This window comes from Dreissena polymorpha, chromosome 16, assembly GCF_020536995.1.
Source record: "Dreissena polymorpha isolate Duluth1 chromosome 16, UMN_Dpol_1.0, whole genome shotgun sequence".
Lineage (NCBI taxonomy): Eukaryota > Metazoa > Mollusca > Bivalvia > Myida > Dreissenidae > Dreissena > Dreissena polymorpha.
In genome coordinates this window covers 26626157-26644177 of record NC_068370.1, presented here as the reverse complement: position 1 = coordinate 26644177, position 18021 = coordinate 26626157, and the positions used below count along the sequence as shown (strand labels likewise).

The window sequence follows — 18021 nt, the reverse complement described above, 5'->3', positions numbered from 1 at the left end:
AAAGTTTCAATGTTGTAGGTGGAAGCACTTTGATTTTAGAGGCAATGTTAAGGTTTTAGCACGACGCTGACGGCGTACGAGCTAGCTATGACAATACCTAGGGTTTTCTCCGAAAACAGCCGAGCTAATAAAAACCACTAATTATTGGTGACCTTCCAGTCTAGACTAGCTGTGGTATGTTATAAATTTGGCAGGACCAGACATTATATGGACACTGTGATAGACATGATGTCAGTCCTCATGGTTGAGTGGACTTGCACTATGCTTTGAGTCTCTCGCTTTAAGTGGTTGTAAGAAATAATTTTGACCAACACTATTATTATAATTTATGTATGAGTTTTCAATATGAGAACTACTTTACCTCAGGAGAACTATTTTAATCACAGGTGTTGTGAGTCCTTTGATAATCGCGGAGGCGTTGAGGTGGCTTCGACCATATAGGACATTGCCATTCACCTGCAATCACAAACAACGCAATAAACATTTCAATCATCAACCAATACAATAAAGCCACCCTCTGTGAAAAGGGGGTTTAATGAATGTGCGGAAAGTGTCATTCCAGATTAGCCTGTGCAGTCTGCACTGGCTAATCAGGGACGACAGTTTCCGCATAAACTGGATTTTTGCTAAGATGAGACTTTCTTTAATCGAAAATTAACATTAAAGCGTTAAGTGTTGTCCCTGATTTGCCTGTACGGACTGCACAGGCTAATCTGGGACGACACTTTTGTCACATGCATTACACCCCCTTTTCACAGAGCAGGGCCAAAATACAACACAAATCCAATACACAAGGATGACGGGGCTCAAGCCATGAGACCAAGTTAACAAGAGAGCCTACAAGGCTCAAAGTCGCTAAACAAAGATACAAAGGAACTGACAAGTGCAGCCCAATATATTTCGGACAAAAAATATGGCTCCTAGTGTGTTAACAAGGCAAATGTGACGCCACACAATGGATGACTGACCAAAAGGCGATCACAAAAGCTAACCGTGAGAAAATTTTGCTCAGGTGAGCTAAAACAGAGCGTGTTATATATTGTTGTGCATATTTGAGCCTTGTTCTTGGGAAAACTGGACTTAAAACATATGCGTAAAGTGTCATCCCAGATAAGCAAGTGCAGTACACACTTTCAACATTGAAGCGTATTATTTTGCTTTCATATTATTTCGCCCCATAAGTGCGTAAGAGATACCATGTGACGTCTAATTTTAATGTCACATGGTACCCTAGGTTAGCGCTAAGAAAAAAAACTTAGTCACCAATTCTAGGGGGGTCCAGGGGCAAGCCCCCCCCCCCCCCCCCCTGTAAAATTTTTGGATCTTTGATCGTCTGGGGTGCGTTTTGGGGCTATTTCCTGAGCAAAATTTAGACTATTTTTGTCTGAAATTAGCCATTTTTTTGCTTGAATTTTTTTTAATTTTTCTTTGCTGGTGAGCCGCTTGCTGACATTTTGCAGCCGATTTTTTTGTTTACATAGACACCGGTTGCGTAGTGACAATGATACATTAACATCGTTAAACGGTTTTCGGTACATGTGATATTTAGGTTTGAAACCACTAAAACAGCCCGCCCGTCTCGGAAGTTATTATTCAACATTTTATAAAATCCAAACATTACTTTTTTTTCATTTTTGTTTTGTTTTTGAAGAAATGCGTGAGAAATTACTTAGTCAGCATGAGACCGTCATTGCCTGTCAAAAACCGTGAGACTCACGACGAAACCGTGAGACTTGACAGGTAGACCTTACAGATTCTGCATTCATGTCTGCACTATTTTAGACGTCCTCCGATCGCGAACCTAACATTCGGTCATTTCCTGAGTTTACATTATTCTGGCCTGCACTTTCTTTTCTAAAGAATTGTGTTAATTCCTGTTGCTTCGACTTTCCATTTTCGCTTGCAGCATCCATTTTTCCCGGAATCTGCAACTCACTTTCTAAATCGGTCTTTCAAGTCGCATAGCGACCATAAAGGGAAGTTACTCTTATTGACTTTTTTAGCCAATCAAAATCGTTGTTTCTTTGGAAATTAGTTTAAAGTGACTATGTCAATGCCATTACTCCGCCCATCTGATTAAATGACAATTCCGTACTGGTCGATTCAATAACATTGAATCGTAACATCTATAGCATAGGTCATTACACGGTCGCAGTGTAAAGCGTGACCTAGACGGTCGTCATTATCCCCTGGGGCATTTCCGGTAAGGGTGTTATCTGTGTTATCTTGGCCATGTTTCTGGTGATTATAAGGCCTGAAAACGGGCATTTAGAGTGTGCATTTGTAAAGCTAAGGTCTTTTTTTTTCAATCGCCAATTTCATGAAAATCTTATTTTTAATCGCCAGCTAGGAATTGTAATCGCCAATGGCGATTTCGGCAATCGGTAACGCTAACGTAGAATGGAACCTCTTACGCACTTATGGGGTGAAATAATATGAAAGCAAAATAATACCCTTCAATGTTGAAAGTGTGTGCTGCACTTGCTTATCTTTTTGCGCCAAAGGGGCGATTTAAAATCAACACAGATGCATTTAATTAGTGACATTCCAGATTATTCCAGATAACCCTGTGCAGTTCGTACAGGCTAATCAGGACAGCACTTTCTGCTTTTATTTTTCTGTAAAGGAAGTCTCTTCTTAACAAAAATCAAGTCTAGGCCAAATGTATCTGTCTTGATTAGCCTGTGCAGACTGCATCAGCTAATCTTGGAAGGCACTTTCACACATTCATTGAACCCTATTTTCCCAGAGCGAGGCACATATTATAAATGACAACACTATGGGAGGGGTTTCTGGATCGCCTTTAGGGCAAATAAGCTTAAATCAATAGTTTAAACATTTTAACTTTACCTCCAGCAGCTCATCACCCACGATGATGCGGCCATCTTGGTCTGCAGCGCTGTCCGGTTGTATCCCGGCAACAAAGACGCTCATCGTGTTGCGGTCCTTGTTGCCTGCAAGGCTGATTCCCAGCCCGCTGGTTCCTCGCACAAGATCCACCAGATGCAGCTCCCCGTTCAGGTCACCATAGCGGCGTTGAATACGTTCTTAATCAATAAAATACTTTTCCTTGAAAGTGATGTTTAACTGGTCATACTTACTGAAAACACACTTTGAAGTGTTGTACTTACTGCAAAACCCACAAACAACAAAATGTGTTTGTGAAACACTATGTCCCCCCCATATATTTGACCTTTGATCTTGAAGGATGACCTTGACCTTTTAAATGTGCAGCTCCATGAGATACACATGCATGCCAAACATCAAGTTGCTATCTACAATATTGCAAAAGTTATGGCCAATGTTAAAGTTTGACGCAAACAAACCAACAAATCAACAAACAGACAGGGCAAAAACAATATGTCCCCCAGTATAGACAGGGGGACATAAAAACCCATATCAGACCCACAAACCCAACTACCAAACAATACCCCATATTTGTCCAAGGAACCTTACTTCCAAAGCACAAACAAAACCCCATATCTGAAACACAAACCTAGCACCAAACTGACAAACAAAACCCCATACAGGAAACACAAACTTAACACCAAACTGACAAACACAACCCCATACAGGAAACACAAACTTAACACCAAACTGACAAACAAAACCACATACAGGAAACACAAACTTAACGCCAAACTGCCAAGCAAAACTCCGTACCAGAAAAATAAACCTTATGCCAAACTGACAAACAAAACCCCATACCTCCCTGTGAGACACACTGAAAGCCATCAATTAATGATGTAAACATTAAGTGCAAAACATTCAACCTGTTATGAAAAATATTGCAAACATGTCGGTCAAATACAGGCATCAGATATCCAAGCTCTATAGAGAACAATTAAAGGGGCCTTTTCACAGATTTTGGCATTTTTTAACTTATTCATTAAATGCTTTATATTTATAAATGTAAACATTGGATCGTAAAAGCTCCAGTAAAAAATCAAGAATAAAATTTAAAAAAGGAAAAGAACATTGCCCGGAGCAGGTTTCGAACCAGTGACCCCTGGAGTCCTGCCAGAGTCCAGAAGTAAAAACGCTTTAGCCTACTGAGCTATTCCGCCGAGTACACATACTTGACGTATTTTATACCTTATATAAGCAATCTTCGTAGTTTCACAAAATTTAACGACAAAAACAGAACTCTCCAAATTATTCAATCGTTTCGCGTTGCAACGCTTTATAATGTTTATGTTTTAAAATCGTCAAAAGATGCATATAATGGCTATATTACACCATGGTAAATGTTCAGTATTACTGTTTCCTCACAAATATCATAACTTAAACGAAAATGTGCGAATCTGAAACAACTTTTTTCAATTTTGTCAATTTACCAAAGCGTGAAAAGATCCCTTTAAAAACATTATCAGATGGAAACAAAAACAAGCTAGCTGCATCAATAGTGTGATTGAGGGCAAATCAAAAGAGAGCAAAATTATAGCAACTGATTTCTGACCAGATATGAATATTGTGGTGACAAAACTTTTAAAACAGAAAGAGAAATTAACTTTCTGTTGAACATTACAAGACATTTTCTAATGCTTATTTACCTCACATTCAATTACTATCAATGCAAATATAACTGTATCTATTGGGGTGAACTTGTCACCTTGTCCATTTTGCTTCTCAATCTGGAAGGGAAATTATTTACTTTCACAATAATTATGGTCAGCACTTTTACAGAGTTCAATTAACAACAAATTACCACGGGATTCATAGTTCATGGTTTAATCACATCTAAGATGGAATTTAACACTTCCGACTTCAGTTAACAAGTACAATTACCTTCATCATTCAGAAGCTGATATTGCTTTTTACTTCATATCAGCCGTATTTTATATTCTTGTTTTCTATGCGTTTTTTTTTAACTTTCCCACACAGAGGCAAGGTGATAATTGCTTTAAGCAAACAGCATAAAACCAGAACAGCCTGCGATTAACTTGCTGTCTGTTAAGGTTTTATGCTGTTTGCTAATCATCAGTATCTAAGGGTTGGAAATGAAGCCTTTAAAACTTGAATCTTTTAAGGTCTTCAATTTAATATAACTTTCTGAGAGACTACAAACATGTCAAAATATGTGTCTTCGTGGGAAAGGTTAATTTGTTATTCACTGATTTTTCAAATGCTGATACTAGTGGTAGGAGTTTTCTGTTCTTTCGATAAAGGCCTTCACAATGTCCACGACACCATTTGCAAACAAATCAGCAAATAAATCACAAACACATTTTCAAAGACAGATTTAGATTGGAAGATTCTAAAACAACAGCCAATGAAAAGTCCATATCAAAAATGCTATTAGTGCCAAATGAAATTAATTGTGCCAGTGTAATGTTTGGCGTTTTTTCCGCGCGTAAGCTGCATTAAGCCAGCTTTTCACCCTGACTTGACCTTTGTAAGTGTCCAATAAAATTCAAATAAAATTTCCCGCGGCTAGGTACGAATGAATACACTTCATTTATTCCATTGGCTGATTTGAGTATACCACCAGAACATTGGAAACATCCTCGTCTTTGTAACACTGTTTTACTGTATGAAACAATTTTATCTCTAATTAAAAGGCTTAATAGATAGAATAGTTTTACACTCAATTCTCGACATCAATACAATTTGTGCGTACACCTTTTATTTTCAGAGTATTACCAGCGCAAAAGCGTTTATACTTAAAAGGCTATGTTCTCATATTTAGTACTTACTTCCATATTCCTGTCAACATGTTAACATGTAAAAGTATAAAGAGCAGTGGAAGCGAGGCCTCACTTTAAAGAATTGCATTTCAACCCGCGAGGTTTCGGGTCAAGTCGCGGACATTCAGAGTTTATATACAGGTCATCACCGGAGTTCGCGGTCAGTAAAATAATCGTTATATAATAAAGACGCTATCCGTGAACTAGGTGACCTGGAATTTTCTTTAGACCAGAAATATGTTAAAAGAAGATATTCAGCAATATAATTATGGTATGTCAATAATAGATTCTTAATGTGTTTTCAACAATACAATGATAAATATTATTTTTAATAAATTTAACAATAATTATTCCACCATATTGCCTAATGTACTAAAGTGATATTATGAGCATGTAACAGTTTATAGGTGTCTATCGCAACCGTTGATTATTTTTAATGTTTCTACTTCATATACACTTATAGTAATTAATGCAGCATCAACATACTAAAACAATATACCAGAAAGAGAAAAATAATGCATTTGAATATCAACCGTACTTTCGTTTGACAACTGATCATGCGTTTACGAGTTGAACCTAAATTTAGTTTTAGTGCAGATTTGTTCATACGACACAAAGACACAATATTGTTTTACGGATCATTTCGGCTTACAGGACTGGGTGGGTCACGTAAGAATATCGAATATAAAATATATTTTTATAAACAACTGGTAGCAAGGTGAGTTGCAGATAATTGATCAGTAACCACATTTTAACTAACTATTTTGACCTGTTAATTCTTTTCAGCTCAATTCAACAGTGCAAAATGCCCATAATATCACTTAAAGCATGAGCACAATGATTCTCGATACTGTTAATAATCGAATCAAATAGCAATGCCCGACAGACCACTAAAACAGGTTTGTTCTCGTGTGGCCGGTTGACTCATATTTTTAAATTTCACTTCCATTCTTCTTCTGGTTTTCTGTTTTGTATCTATAGGTTTATGACCAGCAATATGTTATAATGTAAAATAAGCCGCGAAAACTCCCCGTAACATCCCGTACTGCGTGTGATGCAGCTAAGAACTGCACAGAAAAAGACATTCGCTATCCTTGATCTCATTCATTAAACTATTTAGCCGTATATCTTTTTTAAAGATATTTCTTGTTAAACATGCTGTTTTAGGCTGCTTACAAAACATGAAGCAGTCAGTTGCCCCCCCTAACCCCATTTTTTTTATGAATAGTCAACAATTACTGACACAAACCCTGAATAAATCTGATGGGCATAAAATCACTACCCTGCTACATGTAGTCTATTATCTATAATGCCTGCTGCATACATTATTTAACAGGACAAATGTTAAACTTTTGACCTTCAAAAATTACATTGACTTTTGTTAACAATTTGTGTTTGACGCACCTACTCAAAAAGGAGTCATTCGAGGTTAATTCTTGAAAAACAAATGCATGATAAATGATGAAGTGAGAGTTGAGACAAATTGTGTTTTTTTTCAAAATCTGACGCATATTTTGAATTTAATTTTTGCGTGGAGAAAGGTGGTAGAGGTGAAAAGCCATCTGTACATTTTGAACATGTTTGGTAAGTTTTTAAATATAAATTCCATGTTGAAAATAATGTTGTTGTTTTGACAAGCTGTATAATGCTCACATTTAAAAGTTGACCTCTAACTTTGCCCTTGACCTATTTGCTAGGAAAATGCTGTTCCCACTTCGTAAAAATTTGTGGTAAATAACTTTCAAATTATATGGCCAAAGATGAAGTTACTGAACGTAACGTTTGACCTTTCAGTGTTACCTTGAACTTTGAGGTTGGGAGATGAGCACATAAGACATGCTGTCTCCACTTATGAAATAAATTAAAATTGCATGATGAATTATCAGATATGTGATTTAAGAACCACCTAAAGAGAAGAAAATGCCCTACCCCCCCCCCCCCCCCCCTTACAGGATTTTTTCAACCTTTCATTTTTATATAGATCCGTAAAAGGTTAATAACTATTTGTAAAATAAGTTTGACATTGAAAGGGAGGAAATTAGCTGAAAGGAGGAAAAACCACATTCATAATTTATTATGTTAAATTGCAAACAAGATGTTTCATGGCAAAACTATTTACAATTAAGTGTGACCTTGACCCTAGAGGAAGGGAAATACACTTCCTATTCTCATGGTGGTCATTTGTGCTTTAAAAGTTATCTTCAAACTGCATGATGAAATTGAAACAAATATGATCCTGACAAACATCACTCAGTTATGATAAATTATCCAACACACACAGAATTGTAAGTGCCCTGTTTATCAGTCAGCCTCTGGAAACAAGGTTTCAGGCCTCTAACAGAACTTTTTATAATGAAAAGAACACAAGAATAAGCTGTAATTGTATGAAATCTTCCAAAATGTTATTTCATATAATTCTTAAATGCAAACAGATTAATTGAAAATTTACCAAAAACAATGGCTGTTTGTAAAACATGCATGCCCCCCATATGGGCTGTCAGTTGTAGTGGCAGCCATTGTCTGAATACATTTTTTGTCACTGTGACCTTGACCTTTGACCTAGTGACCTTAATGTCAATAGGGGTCATCTGCCAGTCATGATCAATGTACCTATTAAGTTGCATGATCCTAGGCCTAATTATTCTTGAGTTATCATCAGGAAACCATTTTATTGTTTCGAGTCACCGTGACCTTGACCTTTGACCTAGTGACCTGAAAATCAATAGGGGTCATCTGCCAGTCATGATCAATGTTCCTATGAAGTTTCATGATCCTAGGTGTAAGCATTCTTGAGTTATCATCCGGAAATCATTTTACTATTTTGAGTCACTGTGAACTTGACCTTTGACCTAGTGACCTGAAAATCAATAGGGGTCATCTGCCAGTCATTATCAAGTACCTATGAAGTTTCATGATCCTAGGCCTAAGCGTTCTTGAGTTATCATCCAGAAACCATCTGGTGGACGGACCGACGGACGGACCGACTGACATGACTGACATATACCTCCTTTTCTTCGAAGGGGGGCATAAAAACACATAATGAATATGGAAGAATTATGTTTCAAGAGTTAAACATGGAACTCTACGATTTCTTTGTATCAGGTTGAACTGTTTCACACAGAACACTTCATTTGAAGAATCTTTTTAGACTTCCTAAAAGATAAATGGTATGACCAACATTATTCTGCATTCTGAGAACACAGCTACTGATACATGTATATGAGACTTTTTCATGTCAAGAAACAAATATTGAAATTAAAATGGGCTGTGCTCTGTGAAAAGGGGATTAAATGAAAGTGCGTAAAGTGTTGTCCCGGATTAGCCTGTGGACTAATCTAGGACTACACTTTATACACTTGCAGTAAACCCCCTCTTCACAGAGCACGACCCAAATTAAGTTTATTAATTTTTTCTACTTGCTAAACTTAACATTTGCCTGATCTTGTGCGGGATGCATTCTGCAAATTAATCGGAATTTCATACTTTAAACCTGATTTTCCAACAATATTTCTATTTGAGCCCCATTCTGTGAAAACCTGGTTTAATGCATATGCTTGAAGTGTTGTCACACATTAGCCTGTGCATTATCAGGGACACAATTTTCTGCTTTTTTGGAGTTTTTTGCATAAAGGATGTCTTTTCTTAACAAAAATTCAGTCATAGTGCAATGTATCGTCCCAAATAAGATAACATTATCAATAAAAAAAAGAGTGAAGTTGCAAACTGTGATGATATAAAATGGTATGTATCAGTTTAAAAATTATGTTTGCGTGTTTTATATCAACGCGTGTCCTGAACAACGATTACAACCATACCACAATGTCGTTGCGGAAAATCGATCTTCATTGAATTTTATTTTGAAATGTCGTGTTCCACCTCATCAGTGGAGACTGCACTTAAAAAAGATTTTAAAGGAATATATCTCCGCTTATGACTGAGTTTTTAAGGCATTCATTCATTAAACCGTTATTTGAGCTTTTAAGGCGTTGCTCTTTAATATTCCTCTCATTTCAGTTCTGCACTTTACGTCTAAGTAGACCTTTGTGCGCTTAGAACTTTAAACTGTTTTCATAAATAATTTCATAGATAAAGATAACATAATCACAAATACAAACTCACTGATATCAGCCCATAGCACAATATCCTAAGGATGTTAGACTTTAACCCTTTGCATGCTGGGAAAAGTGTCGTCTGCTGAATTTTGAAAATTAGCATTTTCTTCTATTTTTTTTCAAAGAATACTATCAGAATAGCAAACAGTTTGAATCCTGATGAAACGCCACGTTGTGTGGCGTCTCATCTGGATCCAAACTGTTTGCAAAGGCCTTCAAAATTCAGTTCCAGCACTGAAAGAGTTAAAAGCAGCAAAAGTTATCAGTTTATTAGACAGATTTTACAGCAATTGGCATGAAACGTATAATCTCTTGTAGAAATGTAACACAGATACATCTGTTTTGCATTGAAGCCCTCAGACTTCACATTTGTTCATTTGCAATCAAAGTGGTGTGTGTGGGAGGCAAGATTGAAATTCCTTGCAGTAAATATGCTTTCTATCAACAGGTGAGCCAACTGAGCAAGGGGTGATGATGAAATGTCTGCATCTCTTGATGGCTTTATTGGCTCCTGGTACAGATTGGGTTTTCTTCTTGCTTCAATTGTAGGGATTGAAATTGCATCTGGAATTGTGAGTTTCATTTTGTTGGTTTAGATTTCTTGCTGGCTCAACAGTATTTTAGTTATAATTACCACTTGGTTTCAATAATATTTAAGTCATATTTAGCACGTGGTTTCAATAGTAATTAAGTCATTATTATCACTTGGTTTCAATAGTATTGTATATAATTTGAAATATTTTGTTTTGATGACTGATAGGCCCATTGGGTCAGGTGCAAACCACATTTGTATATATATTAATATGATGCTTTGTTATAGAGCACATGCCACTATAATAAACAATTTTACTTACTTATTTACTCAAATAGTATTTAAGTCATTTAAATAACCCATGGGTTTCAATAGTATTTGTGTCCTAATTAACAATTAGTTGCAATAGCATTTAAGTCATAATTACCACTTGGTTTCAATAATATTTAAGTCATAAATACCACCATGTTTCAATAGTATTAAAGTGATAATGACCACTTGGTTTCAATAGTTATAAATTAATAATTACCATAAGGTTTCAATAGTATTTAAGTTATAATTACCACTTGGTTACAATAGTATTTAAGTCATAATTACCACTTGGTTTCAAAAGTATTAGTCATAATTATCACTTGGTTTCAATAGTATTTAAGTCATAATTACCTATGGGTTTCAATAGTATTTCAGTCATAATTAACATTTGGTTTCAATAGCATTTAAGTCATAATTACCACTTGGTTTCAAAAGTATTTGAGTCATAATACCACTTGGTTTTTAATAGTTTTTAAGTCATAATTACCACAGGGTTTTAATTGTATTTAGTCATAATTATTGTGGCTTTTTTATAGATTTAAAGTTATAATTACCATGGTGTTCAAACTAAGCAGAATCACATTTTTCCTAGGCATGCTTTTAGGTGTAAAAGATGGACTGATATGGTTGTGTCTTATGAGAAATTATCAGTTCATTCCTTAGATAGATCACTTTCCTGATGTGCATTTAAATGTATCAAATGGACAGAGTCACAATTAGTCAATGTTGAAACTCTACTTAATGTTTATCACCGACAATGCTTGACTACGCACATGCATTAACCCGTTCCCACTCAGAAGAAAAGGGAAAATGGCTATGAGCAAACAGCATAAAGCCAGAAGAGTTAAATAGGTATCAAAGTGCTAAAGGGTTGATTGCTTGTGTATGCCTAAGGTGTAAAATAAATATATTCTCTATGGAAACAATATCTATTTTAGAAAGAATAGATGTACATTAAAACCAAAGAGCAAAATCTCTGGAACTATTCAGTATAACCAAACCAACAATAAAATCATCTTGATATGGTTTATGAATTTTAATTTCAAGTCAGACTATGTTTAACATGAAATACATCAATATTAAAGCAAATAGTTATTAAAATTTCATGACAAGGATTCACTGGAAATGGATTGCAAATTGATGCCTCTATAGAGGGGAGTGCACACTATTAAGCAATCAATAGCACTCAAAGGCTGTCATAATGAATGGCTTACAGACTGTTATGATGAGGAAAGCAGAATTTCCACAAAGAAATCTGCTAATGGCTTGGCCAGTATCACCACTGGAGATTTTCACACTTTCTCAACATTTCTGGCATGTTTGAACAGATCTTATATTTTTACATAAATATTATGCGTTTCATCTTTTACCAGTCTGATACCCACTTATATACGTGTGCAGTTCCTTAGAAAATTTTATATCATATAAGACCTTTTATACTAGTTTTAAAGGCTTCATTTCCAGCCCTTACATACTGCTGAGCACAGGTGTTTAGCGTAAGGCTATCAGATAATATTTAGTAAAAACATCATTTTATATGAAAAATAATCAAACTATAACGAAAAATCTACTTCTCTGAAAAAATTTCAAAATGAAAGGAAAATAGAGTACATCGCTTTGAACAGCCATTACTTCATCAATTGTTCAGCGAATTCCATGAACTCAGTCTTATCAAACCCAAAAATGAATTTCCTTCCTGGAAATGTATATATCTTGCCATATTTAACAATTGCTGGTTCAAATTTTAAGAAACAACACGATACACACCTGACGTGACCTACTCATCATTTTGAGTTGAATACCTTATATATATTTATTATATATATATATATTATATTTGATAGTGATTTTTTTTCAGATAAGTTTATTGTTCCTTATTATTAGACTATTTTTCATTCAAAATGATGTTTTTACTAATTATTATCATAGCAACAGGCTAACCACCTATGGTGCTGTCAGTAGCACAAAGCAGTAAACCTGAACAGACTGTGAGTAACTCAGAATCTGTTATGGTTTAACTGACATTACCACATAGATACGTATTTTGACGCATTTGTAGTCCCTAAGAAAGTAAAACTTAATTTAAGACATTTCTTACTAGATTAAAGTTTAAAAGGCTTCATTTCCAACCTTTAGATACTAATGAGTAGCAAACAGCATAAAACCTGAACAGGTTGCAAGTTACTCGCAGGCTGTTCTGATTTTATGCTGTTTGCAGATATCCATTTTCACTTTGCTACTGAGTGGGAAAGCGTTAAAGGTGGCTGCATATAGCAATTTTTACTTTACTTCTAAGCAGAGAAAGATCAATAAGTCACTTCTTAGCAAAAATGCAGTTAAGCCAGAAAGTGCAATCCGCACAGGCTAATCAGAGACGACACTTTTAGCTTTTATGGCACTTTTTTTTTAAAGCAAAAATCCTGTTTGGGCGGTAATTGCACATGCTAAACTAAAACAACACTTTGCAAAATACATTAAGCCTTGTTTAATCAGAGCACAGCTCACTTGCATTACCAAAAAGTTGAAAAACAAAATGAACAAGGGCTGTTTGTAAAACATGCATGCCCCCCATATGGGCTGTCCGTTGTAGTGGCAGCCATTGTGTGAATACGATATTTGTCACTGTGACCTTGACCTTTGACCTAGTGACCTGAAAATCAATAGGGGTCATCTGCGAGTCACAATCAATGTACCTATGAAGTGTCATGATCCTAGGCAAAAGCCTTCTTGAGTTATCATCCGAAAATCATTTGACTATTTCGGGTCACTGTGACCTTGACCTTTGACCTTGTGACCTCAAAATCAATAGGGGTCATCTGCAAGTCATGATCAATCTACCTATGAAGTTTCATGATCCTAGGCGTATGCGTCCTCGAGTTATCATCCGAAAAATATTTTACTATTTCAGGTCACCGTGACCTTGACCTTTGACCTAGTGACCTCAAAATCAAAAGGGGTCATCTGCGAGTTATGATCAATCTACCCATGAAGTTTCATGATCCTAGGCGTATGCATTCTTGAGTTATCATCCGGAAACCATTTTACTATTTCGGGTCACCGTGACCTTGACCTTTGACCTAGTGACCTCAAAATCAATAGGGGTCATCTGCAAGTCATGATCAATCTACCCATGAAGTTTCATGATCCTAGGCGTATGTGTTCTTGAGTTATCGTTCAAAAACCATTTTACTATTTCGGGTCACCGTGACCTTGACCTTTGACTTAGTGACCTCAAAATCAATAGGGGTCATCTGCGAGTCATGATCAATGTACCTATGAAGTTTAATGATCCTAGGCCCAAGCGTTCTTGAGTTATCGTCTGACAACCACCTGGTCGACAGACCGACAGACCGACCGACAGACCAACCGACCGACATGAGCAAAGCAATATACCCCCTCTTCTTCGAAGGGGGGCATAAATATATAGGCCGCGCTCTGTGAAAAAAGGGTTTTAATGCATGTCTGTAAAGTGTCACTCCAGATTAGCCTGTGCAGTTCTCATAGCAAATCAGGGACAACACTTTCTGCCTTATTTTTAAGGAAAAATTTCATAAAAGAGGAGAGTGTTGTCTGGTTTCCTGCACAGGCTAATCTGGGACGACACTTCCTGCACATGCATGAAACCCCCTTTACACAGAGCACGTCTCATATGTAAGGCAAATTCAATTGGCTGCACTTCTGGCTCATATGTAAGGCAACTGCAATTGGCTGCACTTCTGGCTCATATGTAAGGCAAATGCAATTGGCTGCACTTCTGGCTCATATTTAAGGCAACTGCAATTGGCTGCACTTCTGGCTCATATGTAAGGCAACTGCAATTGGCTGCACTTCTGGCTCATATGTAAGGCAACTGCAATTGGCTGCACTTCTGGCTCATATTTAAGGCAACTGCAATTGGCTGCACTTCTGGCTCATATTTAAGGCAACTGCAATTGGCTGCACTTCTGGCTCATATTTAAGGCAAGTGCAATTGGCTGCACTTCTGGCTCATATTTAAGGCAACTGCAATTGGCTGCACTTCTGGCTCATATTTAAGGCAAATGCAATTGGCTGCACTTCTGGCTCATATTTATGGCAACTGCAATTGGCTGCACTTCTGGCTCATATTTAAGGCAAATGCAATTGGCTGCACTTCTGGCTCATATGTAAGGCAACTGCAATTGGCTGCACTTCTGGCTCATATGTAAGGCAACTGCAATTGGCTGCACTTCTGGCTCATATTTAAGGCAAATGCAATTGGCTGCACTTCTGGCTCATATTTAAGGCAACTGCAATTGGCTGCACTTCTGGCTCATATTTAAGGCAACTGCAATTGGCTGCACTTCTGGCTCATATTTAAGGCAAATGCAATTGGCTGCACTTCTAACACACAAAGGATATTTGAGCAGCACAGATGGTGTGACAATATGTAACAGTTGCATGCAGAATCCATGACATAAATTTACGCTGATAGAAAAGGTGAATGGTAACATCAATATTAATATGATTCATCCGTCAATTTTGCTACATATCAATTCCTTGAGAGTCAAAAAGGACTATCTGCCATCTTTGTACAAATGACGATAGGGCTGTCTAGCCTATAGCTCTCGCAAACAGCTTGCTGCTCAATATCTCAATATTTGTGCTGGATAATCATGCTCCAGGATTATATTAATATTTACAAATTCTGATTGATTGTGGGTGCCATGGAATTCCAACCACCATTGTCTGACAATGAGAGGTCTGGTTCCCGTTTCAATAAAACACTATAAGCCAGTTATCATGCGTTAACCAGTTACATAGGTTTTTATACATTCTTTGTTAAACGCAAATGAGGCTTACGAGTCATTACTGACGAGGGCTTATCTAAATGGTCAAGCATGCACTTGGTTTCAAATGTTCAATAAGTTTTGATACATATTATAATGCAACAAAAGATTTGATTGGTCAAAACAGTCAGTGAAGGCGTTGACGGTGACCCCCCAACCCCCCCCCCCCCAAATTTTTTTTTTTAAAACATCATCTAATAATTTACCACACCCCACATTATACCCCCCTCTCACCCCCCCCCCCCCTACCCTCAACAAAAATAATAATTGTTTTCTTCCTTTTTTTTATTTTTGAAAGATCGTCTAATAAATGACCACACCCCACATTATACCCCCCTCTCAACCCCCCCCCCAAAAAAAAAAGAAAAGTATTTTTTCTTTCCTTTTTTTATTTTTGAAAGATCGTCTTATAAATTATTGAATATGAACAATTTCCCCATGATGGCTTACGTTATACTGTCAAGCACTCGAATAGTCGAGCGTGTTGTCCTCTGACAGCTCTTGTTTAAAAATATTGTACAAAATATTCATTGATTTTGAGTGTCAATTTGCTTATAAGAGTCTTATTGACTGTGTCTTTCTTTGTATTAAAATAAATGTATGAATTTGGATTCCCACAGATAGCAAATCTTAATGAAAATCAAAATAATATTATTAATTTGTAGCCCCCTAAAACACACACACACAATTTAAATGAATGTTGGCCTTTAACCTATGTATTTTTGCCTCAGAGCTTTTAGAATGTAATCTCTTTTCCCATGTTAGTAGTGTTAAACAATTTATTATGATGATCTGGTGTCTGATATTGCAGGATAAGAGCAGAGTTATAGCTCCATTATATAAAATGGTTGTTAAAAGTGCTTTATTAATATGACCCTCTCAGGGAAAACTGGCTTCAATGAATGTGCGTAAAGTGTCATCCATTATAATTAGCCTGTGTAGTCTGCAAAGGATAATCAAAGAAGACATTTTTCACTTTTATGATATTCTTTCTTTAAAGGAAGTCTTTTTGCAAAAATCAAGTCTGGGCAGAAAGTGACGTCCCTGATTAGCCTGTGCAGAATTTGTTTGACTGTGATAATACTTTGTGCACATTTAGTAAACACCTGTGATAATACTTTGTACACATTTAGTAAACACCATTTTCCAGAGGGCGGCTTATAATATTTGGCATGGTCACTAACTTAAAGAGCAGGGTATAATGTGGGGTGTGGTAATTTATTAGATGATGTTTAAAAAAATAAAGAATAAATGGGGGGGGGGGAGGTTGGGAGGGGGGAAGGGATTCTGGGTAGGGGCGTGGGGCATTGTTTGGGTGGAATCCATTGTGGTATTCAGGTAAGTGTTGTTTTGTCAAAGTAATAATAAAATGTGATCATAAATAAAAAAGTTATGACAATTTAAGCAAAATGTGCAATTATCTAAATGTAAAAGGGGCCATAATTATGTCAAAATGCTTGACACTGTGGTCTGCTCTTGTTTATAGGTTGGGGTCATGTTGGTAAATAAGTATGCAACATATAAAAGCAATATATCAAAGGATATAGGAAATATTTGGGGTAGAACGCAAACTTTAACATAGATTTATCAATAATATGCATATTCTAAGTATAATAGGGGCAATAATTATGACAAAATGCTCGATAGAGTTGTCTGCTCTTGTTTATAGGTTGGGGTGATGTTGGTTAACAAGTATGCAAAATATGAAAGCAATATGTCAAGGGACAATGAAAATAAATGGGGTAGTACAAAAACTTTAAGATTTGCTGCATATTCTAATTGGAAAAGGGGCCATAATTATGACAAAATGCTTGATAGAGCTGTCTGCTCTTGTTTATAGGTTGAGGTCATGTTGGTAAACAAGTATGCAAAATACGCCGCGGTGAGTAGGATAGCTTCACTATATATATTTCAATTATATAATAGTCGAGTTAAAAATTAAGCTCACACATAAAAATCAATGTTCCTTACAGCAAAGTCAAAATTCCATTGCTAGATGTGGTCTGGTAACATTGATTTTACATGATACAAAATTCTCTTCTTTTTTTTTGTTGGATAATATATTCAACACATAATCATGTACCGTGTTATTGTTTTGTGTCGTATGGATGGATATCATGCAGGAAACTAAAATGGAATATATTGTGCCACAAAAAAAGCATTTCTTATCATACAAGCGTTGAAATGTCTGGCTATTGCTTTAACTTATAAGCAGAGAAACAAGCATATCTAGCGTTGAAATATTGGCTATACAGTAGACTCTCTGTAAACCGGACGGTCTCGGGACCGGCCTGATCGTCCGATTTTCAGAGAGTTCCGGTTTACCAAGAGTTTGCATATTGCGAAAATATACATGGTATGCATTTGTACAGAATCACATAAAAATAAAACAAACCATATACATTTACATGTACCATGTGATAACTGTACGCAGGTACTGATGATGTTAATTGCATTCTTAAAAAATGTGTTTTTAATCGATTAAAAGCAAAAAATATTCCAAACCGGCTTGTTTTGATTTATCCCAAAGTGAGCGTGGTGCTTTATACATGTACGTACGTGGCATTTGT

The 18021-nt window shown here is 36.4% G+C and overlaps 1 protein-coding gene across 1 annotated transcript in view; it reads right to left on the bottom strand.

Annotated features, from left to right (window-relative positions):
• Positions 1-18021, bottom strand: part of LOC127862413 (multiple PDZ domain protein-like) — a 248781-nt gene that overhangs the window by 59544 nt on the left and 171216 nt on the right. The window contains exons 31-32 of the mRNA XM_052401512.1: positions 2851-3047; positions 362-456 (exon numbers count right to left, since the gene is read on the bottom strand). Coding sequence (XP_052257472.1) covers positions 362-456; positions 2851-3047 — 292 coding nt within the window. The remainder of the gene's footprint in view (positions 1-361; positions 457-2850; positions 3048-18021) is intronic.